The sequence below is a fragment of the Apostichopus japonicus genome, chromosome 1 (genome assembly GCF_037975245.1).
Source record: "Apostichopus japonicus isolate 1M-3 chromosome 1, ASM3797524v1, whole genome shotgun sequence".
NCBI lineage: Eukaryota > Metazoa > Echinodermata > Holothuroidea > Aspidochirotida > Stichopodidae > Apostichopus > Apostichopus japonicus.
The window spans coordinates 17,577,388-17,603,289 of NC_092561.1; the positions used below are offsets into that span (position 1 = coordinate 17,577,388).

General features: G+C 37.4%; 1 protein-coding gene across 16 annotated transcripts in view; it reads right to left on the reverse strand.

Moving 5' to 3' along the window:
• Positions 1 to 25,902, reverse strand: part of LOC139969451 (CUGBP Elav-like family member 1) — a 195,688-nt gene that overhangs the window by 57,544 nt on the left and 112,242 nt on the right. For 8 of the 16 annotated variants that reach the window (XM_071974462.1, XM_071974471.1, XM_071974538.1 and 5 more), the window contains 6 exons: positions 23,057 to 23,102; positions 8,853 to 8,984; positions 8,211 to 8,299; positions 3,681 to 3,809; positions 2,568 to 2,796; positions 1,194 to 1,373 (listed from right to left, as the gene is read on the reverse strand). In XM_071974462.1, the coding sequence (XP_071830563.1) occupies positions 1,194 to 1,373; positions 2,568 to 2,796; positions 3,681 to 3,809; positions 8,211 to 8,299; positions 8,853 to 8,984; positions 23,057 to 23,102 (805 nt within the window). The remainder of the gene's footprint in view (positions 1 to 1,193; positions 1,374 to 2,567; positions 2,797 to 3,680; positions 3,810 to 8,210; positions 8,300 to 8,852; positions 8,985 to 23,056; positions 23,103 to 25,902) is intronic. The other 8 variants (XM_071974497.1, XM_071974529.1, XM_071974514.1 and 5 more) reach the window with 8 other exon arrangements.

Below are 25,902 nucleotides of genomic sequence, written 5' to 3' on the forward strand. Positions count from 1 at the left end.
TTTGAAACTTTGTAAATGCCTTTGATATTACCAACATGTCAGGAAATGAAAACTGTTTGAAAATATTGAACTAACAAAACAACCACCATTTTTTCTTATTTTTTTCCGCCCCCCCTCCCTCTGCAACATTTCCCATTCTCTGTAAATCATAAACTCCCATCTCTCTAGGTAAATTCGGGGACTGATTTGGACCATTCACAATTTTCCGGCTGTTGTCATGACTGCCGTCGTTACCTATGACTTATTTTGACCAAAATTTGAACATGTGAGGCACGTCTTGCCGCTAGGAATGAAAACTCAATGTGACAGAACTTGCCCGGGATTCCAGAAAGCTGCAGGAATCCTTAACAAGTACAAGGTTAAGATAAGCTGCTATCGAGCACACAGTGCGATGAGAAAAGAAAGAAATGTGCCATACAAAAAAAGAACATTTCGAGTTCGTGAGCAAGGTTGTGTAACCCAGATTAAGAAGGGCAAACTACTTTTATTTTTTAGCATCAAACCAGATAAAAAATGGAATGAATATGGAATTGTCACCAAAAAAAAAAAAAAAAAATGAGTTTCTCTTTTGCTTTGATGTCAACCATCAATATGATTATTTCGTTCGTTCTACATCTAGGAAAAGATTTGCCTTCTCTTAGCTAAGGAAAATTTTTGATGTCAGCATTAAAGGGTTGGTTCCACACACTGAACTCAAAATGTTGCTTAAATGCAGCTGGTTGTGTTTTCATTTTTAAAGGTACAAAACGGTGGACTTGGTCATTTTACAAAGTAAGTAAAATTTGTACCTTTTGCAGTTGATGCCTGCAGTTTTGACGGTAAATATTGACATGTCACGTAAGAAATCTGAGAGGTATTTTCGTCTCGTCAGAAAAGTTCATTTCACCGCTAATTACAAATTAATGACAAAAAGAAAAGACACCCTTCTGTCCAGGAAGGTACATGCACATTTAACATCCGGAAGCACTTTGTAGATCTATGGCCATAGATACTCTGTACTGATTTTGGTCTTGTCTTTGAGCTATTTGAGATGATTTTTGACACTAAAAAAAAAAAAAAAAAAAAAAATTTCTTTGCTGGGCAGGAGATTTGGGGTTTCACTATCACGACCAGCTGCTTTTAAGCAAAAGATGCATGAGATTACAAGCATTAACATTGGTTGTTTTTATTGATTTATTTTTGTTTTTGTTTACCTGCCATGCCTCCAGAGAGTCCCATTATGCTGTTGTTCTGCTGAGCAGTCAGAGCAGCGGCGGACGGGTTGTGAGTGAGAGGGTTTGCTGCCAGAGGGTTGGCTGCTTGTGGGTTGTTACCGACCTGCTGGCTTAAGGTCAATAAAGCGGCAAGCTGGGGCATACTGACCCCTTGTAGATCTAAGAGGAGGGTGAAAAGAGGACTTGGCAATGAAGGATGTGAGGGGTACATGTGGGGGGCGGTACACACACAGCTGAACGGAGCAGTAATAATAAACCAACGGGAGAAATAATAATGATGAAGAGAGATCTGTGAGCAATAGATTACGCATGAACGATGTATATGGCTTTCTTATGCATGATTTTACACAAGTAAGAGTGGAAAGAGTGACCATTCTATCTATTTTTATAGCAATAATTTGATGGATAAATCATGTAGGAACTGATCGATATAATTTTAAAAGAATAGATATGTAAATGGTGCATGGTGCATTATGGTCATAGCTTGCTAAAACATAAATATTTTCTTTCATAGAACATAAATATGAACAAAATATGGCTACTGCTGATGTGGGCAGGAAAATCCATTCACATCTATAGACATATATATGTTAACCCCTTAGTGGGCTACATCACAAGAAACCAGAGAGCATTTTTATTTTTATTCCATCCTCGTCCCGAAAACTGTACAGCTTCCAGTAATCATTACTGCTCCCTAGGCCAGACCAGACATAATAAAATATTATACCGTGAGCATTGTCAGGTAAAAGCTTCTTTTTTTTTTGTTCAGGCTGAGGTGCGAGCCACCCACCAGTTAAATGACATTTTATCACCTCAAAGTCAACCATTAAAGGCCTTCCTTTGGTATAAATTACCAGTATAGATTGGTTTTAAAGAGTCCATTGGGTAGCAACATAGCAAAATTTATCGACCTCCTCCTGGCTTCCGAGGAAACAAAACATTTATATTCTTCGGCATTTGCAACTATAAGGAAACTTGTAGCAGTATACTTTGTACGGGAAAAAATGACACCAGTCTTGATTTGCTCTCAACTTTTGGTCTAGGATACGGTAAGGGGGGTCAGGGGTCGTGCTGAAGTCAAACCACAAGTTACACTTCACAAGCTACACCTTGAAACACATGATCCCTTTGTTTGAAACATCAATAAAAAACAATAGAAGAATTCTGTTCACCAGGCTATTTTACAACCATGTATGGCTTGTTTTTTTCTCGGGTGTGGGAGGGGGAGGGAGGGGGACCTACATATGCATGATAATGACAAGATCACTTACTTAATTGTTGTTGTAAATTGTTTTAAGTTGGGCATGTTTCCTGAGTTATTGTCTTATGCATGAGATTGACAAGATCACTTACTTAATTGTTGTTGTAAATTGTTTAAGTTGGGCATGTTTCCTGAGTTATTGCCACCTCCTCCTCCACCTCCTCCTCCTACCACTCCTCCTACTCCTCCTGCTCCGCCTCCTCCTCCAGCCGCCGTGGGGACCGGTCCGCCCACTTGCTGCATCATCTGGAGAAGTGTCTGCGAATCAAAAGGCCTCTGTTCAACGGTATGACCCCAATATGCTCCTTGTTGCTGGTCATGCTAAACAGTCGACCAGTATTGAAAGTTATAGTAATTACCAGATAGTCATAGGAGCCCAATTTGATTTGGGGGGGGGGGGGGGGCTGTAACGACTTGCCCGAAAAATATAACCAAACTTTTTCGCATGCTAATGTGCATATAGACATGGATCGGTTATTACATCGCATGCCAATAACATACAATCATTTGCCATGTTATTACCCTTCCATATTGGTTAAAAATTATTGGGGAAGTCGTTACAATAATCATGATGATAATAATATCAGTTTAACCATTTAAAAACATATTGCAAATTGTTTTTGTTTCAGTAGGTGCCCGAAAAATTCTCATCCTATTGCCCAAATTTTTCACAAACATTTTTGGTTGGGGGGGGGTTGCAGCCCCCCGCCTCCTACGCCTATGGTAATTACGAAGACTGATCTAATTATGACAGATGGAAAAGTGTACTGACGACAACACCAAAGAGGGTTGATGCTGCTTTTGCTAGTTGCCAGTTCAGAAATTGTGAAACCGGTTTCTGGGAATCGGATGGTTAATTCTCGAGATATTACCTGTACGCAAGTAAGTGCCGACCTTATATATATATATTTAATATTTTAATGTGACGATATGGGTCCCTGTATATTCCAGACCTAATCAACATAGCTAGGAGTTTCAATTACTCTTTATCTGAAATGAGAAAGCTATCGCCAACTTTTATGAGTTATTCCAGACAGGCAGGAATTTCATTTTTACTGCAGTAGTTAAAGTGACAATGTGACCTACATTCATTGACCTAAAGGGACGGAGGCAGCTACTAGATTCACTACTAGATATCCTGCCTAAACATCATCATGGTCGTCGTGGTTACATATGATTTGTTATAGCAGGGATAATTTACTTACTGCCATATACTGTGGGCCCAATGTATTTACGAACTGTTGGAAAAGTTGCTGATGGATCTGCGTTTGCCTCTTTTGTTCTTTTTCTCTGATGGTGTCTGCTATCTTCACCACCAGCTTTGACGAACAACCCTGTATCAAAAGAAGACGAAGAACAAAGAGAGAAGGCTGTGGATGAAAACTCGTTAATTAGCTTCTGAAAGAACAATAAACTACGATTAACAAGGATTGGCGAAATTGTTGACCATTCCCAAACGGATAATTTATCCACTGCCGGGAGGTAGGAAATTTTGAAGGGCAATCTTTCTGGTTGTCCTGGACAACTAGGTCTTACAGTTTGGTTGTACGTAACAGTTCATTTTTGATTGTCGATCCACAGAAACGTTGCATAATAACTAATATGTACAGTGTAGGAGAAATGTGTATGCTTGATGAGCAGAACACCAGATTTGGGACGATAAATCTCCTCTTCAGTTGGATAGTAGGTTTATGACTAAATTTGTTTTATACTAAAGTATCTCCAAAATGCCACAGGACGATACCAATTTATCATAACCTGTTTTTTGGTTACAAAACAGTCTGAATTTGATAAACAATTAATAGTCTGCTGGACGGGCCTCTAAATAAAGATGATTTTAGTTGTTAGAACAGAAATATTACTGCCTCAGAGGTTAAAACTATCATTAAAAAGTTGGCCCTGCAAAGAGAAGTTTTAAGAGTGTCTCCCTTTTATAGTCTCATGGCACCAATTATTTTAAAAGACAACTGGAACGATTCAAGAGGTTCCTTCCACCTCTGCCTGCCTCTTATCCCTACCCCCACCTGCCCTCTTCTTATCCCTTCCTTTGCACTCAGAAAACCTGTCATTTTAAACAGACCTAGGTTTTCTTTAGGCAGCATGGGCGCACAATTGAATTTTTGTTAAATCCATTTCTAGTGCCTGCCTGAAGCATATAGGCAAGACGGCCACAAAAACAAGAGCCAATGCGTTTTTACAATAATCAGATTTTCAACAACAACGATGGACTGTTCGGTTCATATCGGTTGGCATACACAATGAACATCAGATACACAAGTTCCATTTGAGTTTCAAGATCTCTAAATACTGTAGGTGGTTCATACCGCACAAAGTTCCATCATAAACAGACAAGATCATAAGCAATAAATCTGAGAGGAAATAAGCAGGTTATACGTCTCTGTGCCTCGGCATATCAATGGCTCAGATGTGTAGGCGCCAGGTCAGAGTTCTTGCATTTCACAAGCCATTATAAAGTGTCGTTTTTCTTACTTTTAATTTTTCCATTTTTTTGCTTTCTTATTGTGTTAGATTGTAACCTGCGACTGACACTGCGATCGACGACCCTGCATGCCAGCTATAAATGTCGGCCGGTGTAGTATAAAGAAATAAACTTAGTCAATGAATGATACTGTACCATCAACTTTTCACTATGAAACAGATCTTTTAATATGTACAGGTTTAAAATAATTGTTGGCATTTCTTGTCCCCAACACAAGTCCGACACACAGAGTTAAGAATAGAGGGAACCTGATATTACCATGGTTACTTTAAAATTTGTAAACTAAGAACGTAGAAGAGACGTCGTCGGTCTTATACAATCCTTAAAAGGTGTCAATTTTCCCTTCTTTCGGTTTTACTTGGAGAACCCTTCGACGATGTTATTCCAACCCATTGAAGAAATTAATATCGTAATTCAAGTTTGACTGAAACTACAGCGAAACTATTTGTCTCATCCGATAGAAAGAGCGCCTGACGCACCAATCGCATCCTCCGAGTAAACAGGCAAATTTGACGACAGAAGTGATATGAAACGCTGCCAATGAAATAACCTAAAACCCTCCAAACTGAACATAAATTTTTTGAACTAATGAGGATCGTTACCGTCTTTTGAAGGTTCTGGAATTGAGATTTGTTTTCAATGTTTCCAACATTTTTCTGACGATGGAAATGTCCAAAATGTTTATTCAAATTGAAACGTTCTCCCTGCTTCAATGCCTAACAATTACTTGCTGCTTTTGAAGGAGTTTTTGTTACTTTGTTTTGTTATAGGAGAGAACCAGAAGATTTGAGATGTAGTAAATGTTTTGTAACATTCCCATAACCGGGGCATTCCATGTCCCTTCTGATCATTTTCAAATGTGAAGAAAAGTATTAAGTGACAAAAGGAAAAACAATTTTTTTTTCTAACAGACGAACGGACAGGACGAGAGAGGTTGTTAATTGGTAACGTGAACATCTGAACTGACTCGAAACATATTTGTGAATAGAAACTGGCAGGTGAGAAGCGCAACGAACTAACTGAGAAAACATCGCCAGAAGTTCTGAGAGAACTTGTCAGTTTGCCAGCGTTGCTTCGTGGACTTAAACACATTCTCTAGTAAAGACTGTTTGCATAGAAAAACATGCACCTGTTGCTTCTTATGCGTTACTTTTTGGAAAGGTGGAGGGGGGACTGGGATGCGGGAGGGGGATTGCATTACTCAGATAGCAAAGCAGTGACACATTCTCTTAAGCTTTAATAACTAATGCCCATTTACAGTTTGCATTAATTAGGTTACCTAAAAGTTGGTGTTGATTGGTTTAATATTAAAACTCCTCTGTTCCTCTAATTACCGGGACACTAATAAAGGAAATTTCTGGAGATCATCTTGTCTATGAAGTGTGCCTTTAGTATTTATATCATACATACATTTATATCATAATCACACATAATGTCATACATTTTGCACTCAACACACACACACACATCAAAGGCTAAATGCTTTACAAGAGGTCAAGTAAAGGTATCGAACCCAACAAGAGAGATGAATTGAGAGTAAGATCCTACCATCAATAAAAATTACTATTTTTTAAGTTTATATTTTAAGATAGAAAGCAACACCACTACTAAAATTTGGTTTCATTTCTCGTTATAAACACATCTATGAGAGCTTCAGAAATCCCCACCCACCATCCCCATCCCCCAAATCCCTCACCTCCCAATCCCCACCCCCCTCAAACCCCCAATCCCCACCCCCTCCAATCTCCTTTTTGTCCTTTCCCACTTTTTAGTTTGCTTGTGATACTTCCTATACTGATGTCTTGATTTCTCAAACCCAAACCTGACCGTCACCTGAGCAAAATGCAGGTCACTTTTTTTTTGTTTAAATCTCATCAAGAGAGGGAAGGTGACAAGGCGTTTTCACAGAGGAGTAATACAATATGCCCCACTGCTTCTCGAGTCTTTAGACTATTCCATTATATGTGGGTGCTAATTCTTTTCACACTTAATCTTAAACTCTACCCACCACCGCCTCAGCCCGCGCAGGATAAAATACTGATAGTTAAAATATTATGCATGAGGCTCGTCTTCCAAAGATGGTGGGTTGCCCACCCACCTGTCTGTAAATCTCCATCAATAAGGAATAAATACTTGGGGAGTTTATGCAATCCTGGTGTAATACACTGGAGCGGTATACGCTTACACAAGTTTACTCGTCATCGAATGATTACAAGACTTTGAAACAGGGACAGTAGCCCCAGGAAGATCAGCGCGGATCGGACTAATCAAAGAGTTAAGCCATTTAAGGAGCATTTAAGAGATAAATATCTCTTTCTTGAGAATCGATAACTATACACAAAACAAATTTGATATTAACAATAGCAGCTACAGTGCTACTGTATGGTATTCAACACTGTCTGACAAATTGTTAAACTAATCGTTACGATTCGTTGACATGTTATTTGAGGTCATCAAAGTCCAGGGATGAGCCTGGGATAAAAAAAATATCACAGAACTTTGCAAAAATTGCGGTATAGGCTCCAGTTTTCATATGCTGCAGTGTGTTAGGATAATAATTTTTGTCTGAAAGTCTGTACGGTTTTCCTATATTTGAGTTAAATGTTGCATCTCAGGAACTGTCAAGCGATGACCTGTGTGTTAGACTGAGTATTTCAGTCACTTTTTATGACAGGCCTCAGATGTTAACATAGCTATTTCTGACAATTTTAAAATGTGGAATAGAACCACCTACAACCTTGACTGATAACAGCGCTTTAGTCAAGTTAAAATTTTTCAATTTATTTCTAAATAAAAAGTCTGTTTCTTTTCTTTTTTCTAGTTTCTTAATACCAAAAAGCATCCAAACATCAGACAACTAATCAGTCACTTCAAAGCCTGTCGTTCCATTCTCTCCACAGAACGAGAAAACATCGTCATTAATGAGTACGTCACTTGCTACATGGAAACCTTTAAATCACCAAATCAAAAGTGTCCCCATTCTGGAAGAGCCAAGTCTTGCCACCTTTTTTGAACCCATAAACCCCAATTCTTAAAATCTTGCAGCAAATCACATTAATACCCAGTATCACCTTTAGAAATGAGCTAAAAATAGGAAGTTATCAAAAATGTGTCAAAATGTGAAATGCTTATTATAAATTAAGGGGGGCAACATGTACATTATATATCTGCAGAGATACGAAGTGACAAACGTCATTAATGCTTAATATCAATAAAAATTAAAGGTTTTATTTACATCGCTCACCTCCATTATCGTGGACTGATGAAGCTCTTTAATTGCATTTTGAGCCATAAATTTGTGTGTGAACTGCACAAAGGCACAACCTGAAAAGAACAAAACATGAACATAATTCCTCCCATCCAAAAAAACAAAAACAAAAAAACATAAATCAAATCAGAAACTGCTCAAGGGATTCCCATGGTAGTAAAATTGAATTCATATGACCATAAAGAAAGTGTTACAAGTATTCTGCATCAGTCTACATGCATGAGGCCCACATTTGTTTCAACTGATTTTTTTTGTGTGTGAAAGAAACAGACCTATAACCTATAGTAGGCAAAATGACTGTAAAAACTATTGTACTGGCCCCATCCCTGCCACAAGAAGAAATAACTGATGGTTTAACATTCTAGAACTTTTTACGAAATTTGTCTAAGGCCTAAATCAAACTTCTTCCACCAACCACCACCCCTCCCCTTCACTAATCGATCTATAGGTACAAATAAATGATAAATTAACACCCATTCCAAGACTCGGCATCTGTGCAATCCTGCTCCATCTCCACCCTGCTCCGCCTCCTTCCTTCCCCCGCCCCACACCCCTCCCTACCCCCACAATCACCACCCCTCAGCACAAATGCTCGCTCCCTTCACTTACCTTTGCTATTGTTATCTGAATCTCTTAAGACTGTACAAGATTCTATCGTTCCGTACGCCGCAAACATCACCCTGACGTCGTCTTCGGAGAATTTCTTGTTTAGCATACCGACAAATAACTTTCTTTCCTCAGCTGTGAGACAAAATCAAAGAAAGAACAAAAAATAGGCAATTGATTACAAAAAGTTCAACAATAATCATAAGAAAAAAAAAACCTAATTTAGACACTTTTTGTACGGTAGCCGTAAAAAGTACTCGTCACCTACGCTGAAAGTCAAGCTACTTTTAATAGCACTGCAAAATTTAAAACATTCATCAATTTTATTGATATTATCAATACATATGGATCCCGGGAGTGAAAAGGCATCATCTTATTACCTGAGGAAAGGACGTGTGGCAGCTTTGCCATTTATATCAAAGACTAAGTGAAGAAGAAAAAGATGTCCTTGATGCAACACAGCCAATACAAAAATCCTGTTGGTGCTATGAGGGGATGGAATTGCTTATCACACCTTTAACAATGTTTACACATTTACAATTTACAATTTATACAATTACTCACAGACTGCTTGTGGATAAAGGGAAGACTGAAAAAGTTTTAGTCCAGGTGTCAAATGGTGTCAAAATTTCCATGTAACAGTTTTAACTTTGAAAACTTGTGCTACTGTAGCTACACATATCAACCAACATGGTGACTATATCTATGGACATATACATATATTTGACGGCAGATGTCAAGGAGGTTACACGCATCCCTTCATTTATAGTTTGGAAGTGAATGTGTTTGCACGAGCAATGTAAAACAAGGCTATAGATACAATATGAAACTGTGACGGGAATGGTTACATTATAAGGTGCAATAATCCGAACAGACATTTAATTAACGAATGTACGCAATATTTATACAGCTTTATGCGACAGGCGCGCATGCCACTATATGGTACATCTATATATCTATGTATCTATACATCTTGATCTATACATCTATATATATCTATCTATACAAGATCTATGTTGGACAAAATGAAATGTTGGGATTTTCCATCTAGAGAAAACAGACAACCCAAATCAGATTTATATTTGTAATCATATTCTCATACAACAGCCTGCAAATAAAACAAGCCAAATTACTTCAAAAAATATGGTATCATAAAATTATGATTTACTATTTAACATATTGTTAACTTTCGTTTCAGATAAAGTAAAAGTGAGACCATGATATATGGATTCATCCTGAAACTGCTTTATTGATGGTGGTGGTGGTTGGGTGGGGTGGGGTGAAGGTGGGGGTGGGGGTGGGGAGGGCCATGCCCGTAAAACTTTGACTAGCTTGGCTCTCCAGAAATTGTCAAAGAACTGCGTTTTCTTTAGAAAATAACTTCTGCTTGTGCCCTAAGAAGAGCATTCCCCCCCTTCCCGCCCACCCCAAAAGAAATAATCTAGCTATGCCCCTCTCCGATAACCCAAAGTCCTGATGATCTTAAATTTCTTTCACTTCGACGTACACCTACCAGAACTTTAAAGAATTGTGTCAAATAATTTAAGCTATAATTTAATGTGACAAATTGACTATAAAGTAACAAATGGGTACATGTATACATTCTAATGTCTTATCACCAGTAGCTTAACTATCTATCTAGCTATCAACGAGTATCTCGAGAAAACTAAATTGACAATTTTCACAACTTGGATGATACGAAGACATGTTGCAGGTGTCAAGATCGAGAAATCTGTTAATTTTTTTTTCTCTCTGCTCCAATTTTTGTCGGTTTCTTTGCCCAGCTGCCGTGCTTGAACACAGAAATTACTCTCTGATCTAGCAAGGGTGATGAAGACAAAGACCAGACATAGGAAATGATGATTCATGGTATATATTATACTACACAGCGTACAGACAGCGTGTAACTGTCTTAAAGAGATAATCCAACATAGCACACTTTACTCCAGATATGTCACAAAGTTTACCAGATCATGATCTCTTCAATGTTGATAAATAATTAAACCTATTAAAAGTAAATAGGTTTTAATATATATATATACAGAGACAATTAAAAGAAAATATGTATTCCTTTTAACTCGATCCAGGGGGGGAATTTTATGTGCGAATGCAATCTTAAATTTTGGTATATATAATGAGAATTATTTTCCGTTCTTTGTCACCTTTTGCGTCATTTTATTAAAATGTGCAACGTTCGCCGGTCTAACAAGTTTAGTCGCATTCTCTGTAGGTTTTAATTGGCTACCAAATAATGAGACCAAACATAAACAACTCACGGCATGGAAGAGAAGACATCCAAGCAAAAAAGAAATGTTCCATTATGAAAATTCAAAAAGATATTAATATGAAATTATAAACACAATGTAGGTCCTGGTAAAAGTCTAGAAATTTAAGGGTATACTGTATCTGAATTAAACTAAAAAAACACTTTGGCTGTACCGTACCCACTATAACAGGGTAAGGTTAAGACCAAATTTGTAAACCATCATGGTATGGCCATATATGTATCACCATAATATCAACAAATATCATGAATTTATACACAAATTTAAACGCTTAATTGCAAACTAACCAAACTAACAGTGAGAAAACCATTGTGCTTAATTTGTGGGACACAAAATTTGCTACAATCAAGTGAAAAGAATTTAACAATCCCTTAAATGCTAAGTCTGAGTATATGCGAACTTGAGAAGCTATATGTTTACTACCATCTTGATGGTGAAGTCAGATCAAGGGGGTATCCAGTTATTTGAGGATATAAATGACATGGTTTGGTCAAATTATATGGAATAGTTAAACCAAACCCCCGTACTTGTTGCATCATCAACTACTACAGTAGATATGCTACCCTTGATGACAAGATAACTTTACTATAAATAAAACAATGACATCTTTTTAACCAAATATTTTACATGAGTTGGTCAGAATATTGAAAAGGTACAGCCAAACAATTGAATACAACTTCCTTTTTGTTGCTCTTGAACATAAAATCCAGGCGTGCCTAACTTAAACCCACATGAAACAAGGTAACCATCAAAACATAAAAGCAAATATTACATGATTTGGTCAGAATATTGAAAAGTTGCACCCAAACACAAATTTATGAAATAAAATACTGTAATAATAATATTACAGCCATTTTATAATTATACCTTGATAATTTAGAGGTTGTATTTACTACAAAGGAAACAAGTTTAACCTAGACCTTAAAACCTAGATCTATTTAATCAAATATTACATGATTTGGTCAGAATATTGAAAAGTTGCAGACAAACACAATTTTATTAACAGCTGCCATATTATTTTATACCCCTGATAATTTACAAGTTATATTTGAATACACAAGAAACAAGGTTTAACCTACAGTAGACCTAACATCTGTTTAATCAAATATTACATGATGTGGTTAGAATATTAAAAAAGTTGCAGCCAAACATGATTAAATTTGCAATTTTTATTTTTCCTCACTAGATCTCGATAACAGGTTTCCTTTAACGTACACAGCACTGGTGAGGTTTATGTCAAACCTCTCATTTTTAAAGCATTTCCACGGCAGGTCTATCGATCATGATCAAGAGCATCTGGACTAGGTTAAGAGCTCTTAAACACACCCTGTTTACTAAACAGTGACAAATTAATTCTGACTTGCCTCGTTTTGACATTGTTTATAAATGTGTCTGTTCGGGTTAGACATCCTTGATGTGGATTGGGGGCCTCTAGAAAAAGATGGATTGTTAAATTACCTCTTGACAATTGTCATGTCATGAGTCTGCATATATGTGGCTTATATCGCTGGCATATATATGTTAAACAACACAATTTGCTTTAGAGTATCAAAATGACTGTTACAGCAGCTGTGGGCCAAAATCGCTTTTACAAGGTGTTGGGAGAGGAGAGGGGTTTGGGAGAGGAGAAGGGGTTGGAGAGGGGGGGCTTAAGAGGGGGAGGAGGGAAGATGGGCAGGGAAAGGAATGACTGAAGGAAACACAAAGCATAATATAAAAGATAGTAAATGATAATAAAGTTAATACTTGCCAACTGTGCTGTAATGACAACTATAACCAACGTTGCTTGGCAATCTGTCACTACGATGAACTTCATGAATATTTAAAGCATCGATCTTGCACAATTACTTATCATTAATTGTGTCATTAATTATTAATCTGATCAAACATTGTCATCACAATTGCACTTGTTCATTCTCTTGCCTAGATACAGTCTACTTTTGTTCTAGATACATAACAAAGCAAATAACAAAATTTTGATTGAAGTGTTTCAGCGTGCAGATTATAAAACGTTAATGATGCTTTACGGTATAAGATACACATTAATGTATAATAGCTAGGCTAGCTGTCACATACATATATATACAGCTCAGGCTGCAGTTCCCTAACAGCTAGTCCTTTGCCACTGGAGGCCTAACTTAAACCTCAGAGCAGCACATACTGTACGTACTGTACGTCTCCCATTTAAAGGCGCCTTTATGTATTGTTCACTTTGCCACATTTCCGTTGCTATAGTGATACAAAAATCCCATGACAGTGGAATTCCTTTATTGCAAGTCTAGTCATGAATGTGTCTTAAAGAAATAATGCACACAATGTAGCGATCACTGTTCAGGTTTGCGTTTTGAGGTTTTGAAATGTATACATCGATTAATTAGGGAGTTGAACTGAATTTGAAAAGAACCATATGAATTAGTGATCATAAATATTCGGTGAATGGAACCTGGCAGACTGTGACACATACATTCGTTAATTGTTAGTTTTTGTTTTGAATAAAACCTGAGTAGACTGTCTCACACATATCTCAACATTATTGAGCATTCGTTAATTCATTTTGGTCGATTAACATACATGACGTACTAAGTACTGTTACGGCTTTTCTTTTCAATTTCGATGACATTGAAAATGTTCCACTCACAGGAATTTAACAAACTGTACTGTACAAGAAATATTATTTATTACCCACCAACTTATATCTGTAATAATTTAATCAATGTCATCCACCATTCATACTTTACCCTAACCATATACCGGGGTCTGCAAATTATACCGCCCTGTATAGGTTACCATGGAGATATCCATGGCGACCATTAATAAAGCACAAAGAGAACTGTAATCGTTATTAACTGCCATGCTGTATAGTGCAATATACATACATATACATACTGTACATACCTCCCGGGTGCAATGTCTTTGCAGTGTGTTTAGGTATAATAGACAATGTAATGTAATTCGTGCATATTGTGTAGGCCACATAGGCTATAGTACATATAATAAACCATACTATGCAAAAGTAAAGGTCACCCACAATTGTGATGTAATTAAGTCAGTGGTGTCAATTCAAGCAGGGTTTTGCTTTTTTTTGTGTTTGCCTTTGGTCAATTTTCTACTCCGACATATCCCACGTTTATTAATATGTAGGTCATAACTGCTTGACTATAGATGATAAAGATGTAATTTTGTATTGAATGATGGTGACAGGATAAAGTAAAAAAAAAAGGGGAAACTTTCCAACTGTTTTTATGTTTGTTGTGCATACATGTGATATAAGGCTAGGTTTAAGGGTGAAAAAATTGGTTCGGAAATCGTAATTATAGCCATTTCTAGTACTCACAAAAAGAAGTGGAAGGAATGAAATATAAAGGCGTAAAAAGTGGCTGAAATTAGTAAAAATTGGTAACAAAATTCAAAGAGTTTTTCCTTTTGTGGCACGGGGAGAACATATAATCAAATTATATAGCTATTTGGCTACCACTGATACAAGTATGAACACCTCTCATTCAAAGTTCATTAATGCATGTCAACAAACACAGTAGGGGGGGGGGGGGGGGTAATCAACTTTTTATATCTTTAATCTCCAAAATATGACTTTCACTTAAAAAAAAAACAGAAAAAATTCAAACTATATAAGGTAAGGTATAGTGCTCAGTGTTGAAGATATATTTTTGCCAGTACTGTCTAATACATTCACGTCCAAACCAGGGTTTATGGTGTGGAGTGATTTGCAATCCTATATACTACATATATCTGTGAGGTGCCTCGAGATGATGCCGTCATGCATGCACCGGGTACTACGACGACGGTCGCCAGGGCGATCTGACAAGACAGATCAGCCGAGGAAGAAGACATTACAGCAGCGATATGTAGGATACACATCCTCTCAGGCAGAAGAGAAAGGCAACGTCGGTGAAAACTGACACTTTCAGAGTCTCCTGTTATTGATGGGACTACTCTCGCCGAACCGTGAGAGGCAGCGGGGATGCTCTAGAGGGAAGCTGAAAGCCAATGGGTCAATGAATCCTGATTCTGCCAGAAAGGGGTAAATACGGAAATATCATCCATTCATCTCTTTCGGAAGCTCTTCGCATCGTTGGTCGACCTTTCCCGCCTTCATGCAAACTCTCAATTTTGCCTTCGAATTTCTTCCATCTCGATATCGACGGGAATTAAAAAGGCAGCAATTTTGACGACCTTTTTAATATGGTGGCGGAATAATTCAGACAAGTTGCACGGTGCTCACATCGCCAAAATTCATGAGAATTCATTCCTTAACATTTTGTACAAAAGTTAACAACTACTCATTTTTGACTCAACACTAAGGGTACTGAAACTTTGTTTGTTAGAAAATTGGGAATGCCGTGTCCAAGAAACTGTGGATGTTGATTGGTGGGAGGGCGATGGGTGGGAGGGGGAGGGGTGGTGGAGGAGGAGTTTCGACCTCTATTAAAATGTTTCCCTGTGAAGCAACTTACAGGCTAACAACAAATTTTACTGCATATTTATCAAAAGTGAAAGTGTGTCAGTTGAGCCCGAGACAATGAAAGTCCATCAACATGCTCCGAGCTTGGAATACAGAGGATATAGATTCTTACTTCCTCTGATAATTAAAAGTTCGTCAAATTAAACTTTCTTTCATTGTTTTTCCCTCTTCTGTATCACAGAGCGTATCTTTAATTTGCATGTAAACAAAACGTCAATATTCAAATGAATATAATTTAATAATAAAATGTATATTCAAATAATACATGAATATTCAAATGGTTCATTTTGATATTATTTTATTTCTAAGCATATTTTTCGGTAACAATTTAGAGGGAATTATTTATTTCTAATATTTCATACACAATCAAACACCAGAAGTAGTCACAAAGTTTGGTATCACCAAACACTGCCTATTTCTCCTCCGATAGTACGGTATTAAATTCATGAGCAAAACATATACTTCTCATTCCATATACTTCGTTCCTCCAACAAACTGTATTTAACTGTTCCTTAACCACTCTTGAAGACCTATGGTTACAGAAGCTTTGAATACTCTGGCTCTTATCTCTGGAACAAGTTACCAGATCACATTCGAACATGCCTCTAAACTTTCTACATTCAAAAGTTTACTTAAAAGACCCATCTTTTCACTTGTTCTTTTGTAAGTTAATCTGCTTTCTTTGTAACGCGCCTTGAGCAGTGACTTTTGAATTCTGATTTGGCGCTAGTCTCATTTATAATTATTATTATTAAAATTGAAAAAACTCATTGTCATTCTAATTACGTCAGTGGACATATGTCTGTACAAGTATGTATCTCATGCATTCAGCGACATGATAAAAGGTCTATAACACAGCATTCGGTCAATATATTCCGATTCAGACATTCAAACAATTAACACCTGCTCTCATCGTGATGTCACTCCGTGTAAACAAACTTCTTTTCTTTGCGATCATTCTCTGAACTTGAACTAACGACCCGTACCCAAACATCATATCGCATCGAACGTATATAAACCAAACGGCAAGATTAGCAAGAGCACTGCACATGAAGTCAAAGATGTGTCTACCTAACTTGTTTGCGATCCGTGTCTGATGTCTAGACCTGCTAACCCCACCTGCCATAATAACCAATGTTTTAGCAGCTGTCGGGGAGAGTGTCGCGGTGAGGGTACCCTGGATTTGTTTGAAGTTTGAAGAAGGATCGTAACATCGCCCCCGATTGCCGAAGAGAAGTCCTTGTGGGCGGGCTCTTACCATTGTAGAGTATATTAGTTTAAACCGGGAGAGGAGAGGGCTCTTGGCTAGTGGATGGCGCCACTGATATTTGCTGTCAATAACATACTGTTCGTGTCGGCTGTCATAAAAGTCATGAAAGTTACCAAAAAACGCCACTTGATGAGTCGCATGTGCTCCACGAGTGCACATGCTAGTGTTTTCGAAAACAGAGGTCATTAATAGGTTAATCGCATTTTCTCATTGTTGCTTATGTCGTCGAGCTAATGAAGATGGTTCTACAAGACGAATAAAAAAGGCTAGCTGTTAACTTTATCAACCTCAGGGATGCAAGAGCTTCCAGGTAAAGGTGTGACATATGTACTGTATCAATACAACACACAGTACTCAATATGTCGATTGTGTAGAAGACTTAAAATTCACCATGGGCAAATCGCTCTCAATCACAGCCGACGACGAAGTCTACCGACATATATAGAACTTGCCTTAATTGCTGTTTACATCAAAAGGCTATATGGCAAAAGGTTATTGCGACATTTCTAAAGGTGTGAAGGATGGTAATATTTTATGTGTTGATGGATGAAAAACGTTTCGTTTGATTGCCTGGCTGAGAGGAGTGATACAGTCCATAGCAGAGCAATGGGGGCCTCTATGACACTACTGCAGGATCCTAGGTTCATTGTATATGATTTACCTTAATCATGGCTATTAATGGTTTACATGCTGAGCTATACTGAGACACTTTTATAATCACTCTGCACAGATATGCAGTGTTTTTTGTTTCTTCGTCAGAGATCATGCCATCCTCAAAGATGCAATTGCACCGTCTCCTTGACGATATACTGATGCACAGATATCTTATAATGTTAAATAAATAGGAGAACTATAATAAAATCTGCAGTTTTGCATGATACCGGTTAATATTCTAATACCTGTATCTTAATAAAAGACTTGAGTCACAAAAGCGTTTTTGCTAAATACTCAGGAATTTAGAGACCCCCCCCTCCACATTAGTAATTTGTGGACTACCATTATGCAACATACAGTATATATATGATTCAATGCAGCTTCTAAAAATACAACATAGAATATATACCCTTCTTACCATGTCTCAATATTTAAGGCCACTTTACAAATATTTTATACTCTTTTGAGGGGAGGGGAGGGAGGGGATGGGGGAGGCAGTGGGGGGGGCAGTGCGGTGTTTTAACATTTCTAACGTAAGAGGATTCCATTGTGCAATTTAAGTTTAATGAAAGCTATGGACAAAATAGCCTGTAAAAGTACTGTATGCAACCACATGCTAAACAGCAGAATTGTAGAATGAAGTTAATCTTGCAATATATTACTGCAGTCTGTCTGAAATAAAAGCCAAAAAAGAGGGGTTTTTTTTCTTCTTTTTTCTTTTCCTTCTTTTTTTCACAAGTATGTGATCAGTGAAGCGGTGACCTATACCTTCTGTCAACTGTTCATGAAAGTTTAATGATTTGCTTACCGTATCAGAAATTCATTAAAACTGACCTAAATATACAGTGATCCTTGTACATGATAATGAAATGAATATCTTCAATGAGGAGCAGATATTAAACAGTGAGAATATCATTCATATATATGCAGACATATGAGCAGATCTCTTGTCTCGGCTCAATCAAAAATGGATCGGGGCATAAAAGATAAAAGTTGCTGCACACATCCAGGGATGTAAAAGTACAGTCGATGAACCGCGAATGACGACACATATTTCATTCGCGATTACAGAATTTTTTTTTTATTTTTCGACAAATCCGCTGGGCTACCCAACTATATATGGTTGACATGGTAAATTTAACTTCCGATAGTACTAAAAAGATGTTTATTTTTCTGTCTTTCCAAAAGACTTCTATCTTTTTTTCCCCCTAAATGGCACGACATGATCATTTACATAAATGCAAAAATGCTAGACCTGCTTCCCATTACAGTTGCTATATACTAACCCTGACACACAATGCTAGTTATACAAACAGCATTGCAATTTTTATTAGGTCGACCACATCATGTATATACAGTACACACCATGATGCTACAGCACTTTTATATTTTGTTGCTTGCAGCATTTGAAAAAAAAAAAAAAAATTGTTTTTGGTCTCAATATACATTCAAGTTATAATTGCCAATATCTTCCAATTTCTTGTCATTCCAATCGTAAATTGAGGGACACTACTTCATAATGTAGTGATTCTTCAATGCTGAGCAGCAACTATATATGGGACACTATTATGAACCACAATATATTTATTTGACTGTCAGGAACTGAGCGACACTATTCCGTGATGCAATTCTTGAGCTGTTAAGTCTATGACACACTATCTCATCAGCAATTCATTGAAATAATTCTCACCTAGTGCATCTTGTAGATGCCAGTAATTGTGGGACACTATGTCATGAGCAGGTGAGTCTTTCATAGCCTATATCACTAATGGTGGGACACTACATCATGATCTAGTGAGTCTTAAATTATAGTCTGTAGGACACTATGTCTCGATCTAGTGAGTCTTTCATATCCAGTAATTGTGGGACACTATGTATATGCCAGTAATTGTGGGACACTATGTCATGAGCAGGTGAGTCTTTCATAAACTACAGTATATCACTGATGGTGGGACACTACATCATGATCTAGTGAGTCTTAAATTATAGTCTGTAGGACACTATGTCTCGATCTAGTGAGTCTTTCATATCCAGTAATTGTGGGACACTATGTATATGCCAGTAATTGTGGGACACTATGTCATGAGCAGGTGAGTCTTTCATAAACTACAGTATATCACTGATGGTGGGACACTACATCATGATCTAGTGAGTCTTAAATTATAGTCTGTAGGACACTATGTCTCGATCTAGTGAGTCTTTCTAGTAGCCAGTAATTGTGGGCCACTATGTATACAGTGCCAGTAATTGTGGGACACTATATCATGAAGTAGTGAGCCTTTCATAGCCTATCAATCATTGTGGGACACTAAGTTAACCACTCTACCACAGAGATTGTGAGATGCCAGATAAGAAATGCGACAAGCAGGTTTGAAGAGGCACTGTGTATAGTTTGTGTAAATTGACCATTCAGAGATTGTTATACACTGTATCTTGCAAATGCTATCTCTGTCACACTTTGATACCACCATCTCCTAGAGTTCTCAAAGAGCCAAGCTTGGATCAAAGGCACTGTAAAATGACCACATTCTGCTCACCATTACCCATCAAACTCTACAATTCTTATATCTGGTCACCATTACCCATCAAACTCAACAATTCCTATATCTGGTCACCATTACCCATCAAACTCAACATATCCTTATGTAGCAAAAGTGCGTTTGACTTATGTTTCCCTTTAATATCTGTTACAGTCAATCTTCCGATGCCGGTGGGTACGTCACAGGCGATTCTTAATCGAGTGCAGTATTCACAAAACCCTGCCTGCATTTAAAAACTGCACTTGGAAAGCAGCCTGCCCACTTGTTTGAACAATTCTAGCAGCTGACAAACCAATGTAAACATTGCTTCTCTTTGCTACATAAGTAGAAGAACATGTAAACAAATTATCACAAGGTTTTACTTCTCTCTATCTCTCTGATGCTAAAAAACCATCACCATTAGTTGCCAATGGAAACCGGGATTTGAGAATGATGCCCTCGATCCATATCATTAGGAGAGAACATGTATGCTTAAATAGGAGTTGACCCTCTTCTGTGCCATGAATATTCAAATGTCAGAAATTACACTGGATGGATCTGAGCGTTCGGCACGATTTCTCCTCAATTTCCATAAATCATTGACAGAAAAACGTGTCACGACTACATATGAAAAATTAATTATTATTAGATTGACGGATATATGTGAAGGCCGCTGCTTTTGTTGTTCGATATGAGTTGCCAAGAATTAGCTTGGTCTAAATGGTTAAGTGGCTTATATTGCACTAGCTAAATTCACTCACATGTTGCTGAGGTGTACAGCAATAATTCCAATCAAAGAAATAAATGAAATGTACAGAGAAAATTTGATGATAAAGGGAATCATTCAAAGAGCAAACTGGGGCGAGACTTTTGCGGGACTGAGATGAAAGGTGGTTGATAGTCTGCATCATAACCCAGACCCGGAAGCCTAGGCTGCCTCCTTACACAGTAAGGGAAGCTATAGAGTTACATGTAGTTGAATGTAGCTCATGCAGTCTGTAGTATGTTTTAGTTCCATAATGTATGTCCTTTGACCTGCTAAATATTTTAACAGTTTGTACCTTGTCCTGAAGTGGTCAGATATTGAATCTAAAGGGAGGGTGTACAGTGTTAATATAGTGTAACTACTAACCTCTGACTAACATCCCAGCTCATCTTATCCAAAAACACATGATGAATGGACAAAGGTGTACAGTATGGAACGCGAAAAGGACCACAACATATGATGATGTTAATGATGATCTAATTTTATACGATCATGTACTGAAAACTTACGATCATGTACTAGGAATACACGATCATGTACTAAAAATTTACGATCATGTACCAAACATATACGATCATGTACTTAAAGTATACGATCATGTTCTAAACATCTACGATCATGTTCTAAACATATATGATTATGTACTACAAACGTACGATGTACATCAAAACAAATACGATCATGTACTAATAATGTTATGTTTAAAAAAAAGTGGCGTCTGCATACGCGTATGCATATTCATATGTGGCGTATGCATACGAGTATGAATATTCAGTGTAAACTCATTAAGAACCATTAGGGGCGGGGCTTCGGTACCAACTTTGATATTCCTATATTCTTTATATATGGATATATACGCATATTCAAACGACAATAATGGATATTCATACGCCACTTTTTTGTAACTTGCGCTTTTTCATCATCATCACAAGTTTTCAGTACATGATCGTATATATGTTTTGATGTACATCTTACGTTTTTTGGACATCATCGTATGTGTTTTGATGTACATCTTAGTTTTTTAGTAGATCATCGTGTATTTCTAGTTCAAGATCGTAAGCTTTTTAGTACATGAACGAATAAAATTAGATCATCGTTAACATCATCATATGTTGTGGTCCTTTTCGCGTTCCATAGTACAGTGCTTATAATTCTGTCATGATGCTGTTGTTACATCTGTTTTAACATCCTGCCTACATCATCTTGTGTGGCAAAGTACTGGTAGTGGTTAGGGTTAGGTTTGGTTTGGGTTATGATCGAAGGGTGCAAAGTAAACCACCTCATATAACAAACAACTAACCCAGTCCTAGGAGGGGGGCATACAGTAGTCATAGTGTTACTATTTTACCTCTGCTTGTACATCCCTCCCAAATGCCATCTTAGTTGTCCTAAAGGAATTGAAGACTCGTCCCAAACCGCATGCGGCGCTCTGAAAAAGTTTAACTTTCTGTTGCTCGCAAATGACGTTTTCTTATTGTCGCTACAAAATGCAGACAGCAATGAAACGTGATACCTTGTTATCTTTTATCTAGACCTGAGATGTCCATGCTGCAATGTACACAGTGTTGTGGGTATCGACCGTAGCTGCATGTACTGACTGTACACTAGTGTCTAATTACCGACGGTAGCAAGCTGTGTGTGCATTTTCTGGGATCGATGGTGGTGTCTAACACTTCTGTTACACCTCATTCGAAACTGGGTCAGATTACCAGCATGAGACGTTTCTTTGTGTGCGAGTCTTCACACCCTTTAAGTCAGGCACTTTGCACTCAGTATAATATGAAGGATTACATACGTGCTCTTATAGCTGATAAAAATGGACTGGGAAATAGTGTTCAAACACTACTTAGGTACATGGTAGTGTTGTTGCGCAGTGGAGATATGTACAGTAAGCACACATGGTTTCCCATGCAAACACCATCGTTCACTGGTCTAAATATGCTAAAAACAACTTGGTAACTTGAAAGAGGCAATCCAGAATCTGGGCTCACAGCTCTAATTACAGCCCTCAGAATACAATTAAAATTACCTGACAAATAAATCCACATGAATGCACCAAAATTTGTAAAATTATTATAATTTTTTTTTTTTCGGGGCTGATACGTACAATAATGTTCCCTACCCATTTGTTTTCCTTATTTTGACAAAATAAAATGTCAATTTCTACACCTTTTGTATTAAATTGAGCTATCAAGTTATTCTGTTTCATCAAATCTTTCATCATAAAACTCACCATTCTTTTCGTGGTCTGCTGGTTTCATTTGAATTTTGTGTTTCATCTGGAAAAAGGAAAGGAAAAAAAGAGGAAAAATAAAACATTTGACAGTACAAGAAGGTTCAAGGTTTCCTGTTTATAATTAGGGATACATTTACAGATTAATACCTGAAATCGTACTTTATTAAAGCATCAACAATTTCCCACATTTACTAGAGCGGTTTTCTTGCCAGTCATAAAATCAGCACAAAATGGGGAGACTAGATGTCGGCCGACCTACCTATCTCGACATCTTCCACGGTGACAAAACAGATGGATGTCAAATCTCAATCCCCACAGTGTATGCCGGTTAATGAATAGAAAAACTCCCTAGAGATGCTCGATGGGTAAATATTGCTCCTGTCGTCATGACAACTGCAGTCAATGTGAACATGTACACAATGTGCTATAAATGCCAAAGTTTCGCATCTTCCAAGTTTTCTTTTTTTATTTAAGTAATAGTGATGTGATGTTTACCTTGTTTGAAAAATCCTTGTAAAATACTGTGTTACAAAAACACTAAAGATATGAGAGGAAAAATCTGGTAGGTGTTTAACGGTCTTTCTGTCAACAGAAGATGTATTTTTCTCCATGGTTCTGGAATCGGGGCTATGGAAAACATGTCCGTATTATTCATAAATCATCCCAGCCGATGCAAACCATGTGATTTGACGACTATAAAACTTGTCTCCTTCATGATTTGATCAGCTTAGAACATATTTGCGGAGGTATAAATGTCTGTTAAGGATATAAGCGCAAGACTTTATTTCAATGCTAAAGTTGAAGCAGAGCTAGGTTTACTGTAGCTTTTAAGACATGTTGACAAAACAAAATACCTTTAGAATACGTGACTTCAATAAATGTGACATAATTTCATGTTTTTCTTTATGTAGAGTGGATCCAACATTGAGCTTGATGGCTGGGTATCAATGAAGACCGTGTATAGTCACACATAACCAGTTAATATGTAGGATTACAATGTGTCTCCCCCCTCCCCAAGAGCAAGACCAAAAAGCAGGCCTCCCGAAAAATGTCTGGTTGGATGTGGGAGGTTTTCATTTAAAATTTTAGTTATCTGTAGACCTAGACCCAAAATCATGAGATATACAACATCAGTACGTACACCAGTAGAGATGGTTTGTGCAAATACGTACCACCATGATCTTATACTAAGGTTTTAGCTGATAGGATGCAAAACCTAGCCTCAATTGTATCATGAATGCAAACAACATTAGCAACTATTTGACAGCAGGACATGCTACAAGACCTAGACACTAAATCATGAGATCTACAACATCAATATCCTTGTACACTTCGTTAATTAACAATTAACATGTACTGGACAGTTCTTAGGTGATATGCATGATAGGCTGCCAGACCTAACCACTATCTGGGACCAGTTATTTCATATATGCATTCACTGCCCTCATTCATTATGTAAACTTTCCATTTGCTGATGAAGTAGCCTTTATTGACTTCATCTGTTATATACAAGTGAATCTATGACATTGTTTATCTACTAACATGTTACAAAGTGCAAACCTCTCTTCGGTCAAAAATGAGATAAATTGATGCCGTGTAGAGGCATGAACCTGACGTATTTCTATTTGCCTCCCCTGACAGGGGTCATCCTTCATGTCATCAACAACTGTTAAATCAATTAGACCACCTCATTGAGCAGGACAGGCCTCATCTGGATAAAGTAAGGATCGCTTGAGAAATATTCTCAAATGTGTTATATAACCAGAAAGATATTTGAGTGGTATGTCAGATAGTGTGCTCTATATCCAAATCAACACAAATTGACACTATCATCTAGGCTAGATGAAGGCAATTGTGGTATTAAACATGACTGCCATGTCACAGTGCAATGCAGTAAAGAAACTATATGAAAGATATATCTGAAACACATGTGCTTCATCTTAAGAAGATGAATATATGTTATGTAATCACCTGAACAGGTTACAACATCGTACACCTTGGAATGCACAATCCTGGAATAACTTTGCAGTCAAAGAGATCAACATTCTTGGTTTAAAGGTCATTTCATTTCAATAACTGTCAACAGTCTGAGGTTTGTCAATTAAGTTAATAATGTTTGCTTCAATGTTTGCTTCATCCATATTTATAGTTTATTGTTCGTACGACAGAGATATTACCAACATGGATTGTTTAATTTAATGAATTCTAGGAAATATCACCATGTGGCAGAGATAACAGACTCAGATGCCAGCTGGTCTATGAATATGTGTGTAGTAGGTATATGTACAACAGGGAGCAACAGTGTCGATACATGCTTGATGTATAATTTAATGCCTGTCTGACTGGAGGTAATTGCATGTCATTAAAGTTGTATCACATGCTATGACACAAATATATACAGCAATATAGAGGAAAGTCAACACTATAAACCTGACAATACTGTAAATCACTGTGTTAGATAGTAGTATGTGTAGATAATGATATGCAGCTACCATCACTGAGGGTCAGTTACTGTACATGGTAGTATGTGTGGGTAATGATACGCCTACCATCACTGAGGGTCAGTTACTGTACATGGTAGTATGTGTGGGTAATGATACATGTACCATCAATGAGGGTCAGTTACTGTACATGCATGGTACAGTAGTATGTGTGGGTAATGATACGCCTACGATCAATGAGGATCAGTTACTGTACATGATATGTGTGGATAATGATACACCTACCATCAATGAGGGTCAGTTACTGTACATGCATGGTAATAGTAGTATGTGTGGGTAATGATACGCCTACCATCAATGAGGATCAGTTACTGTACATGATATGTGTGGATAATGATACAC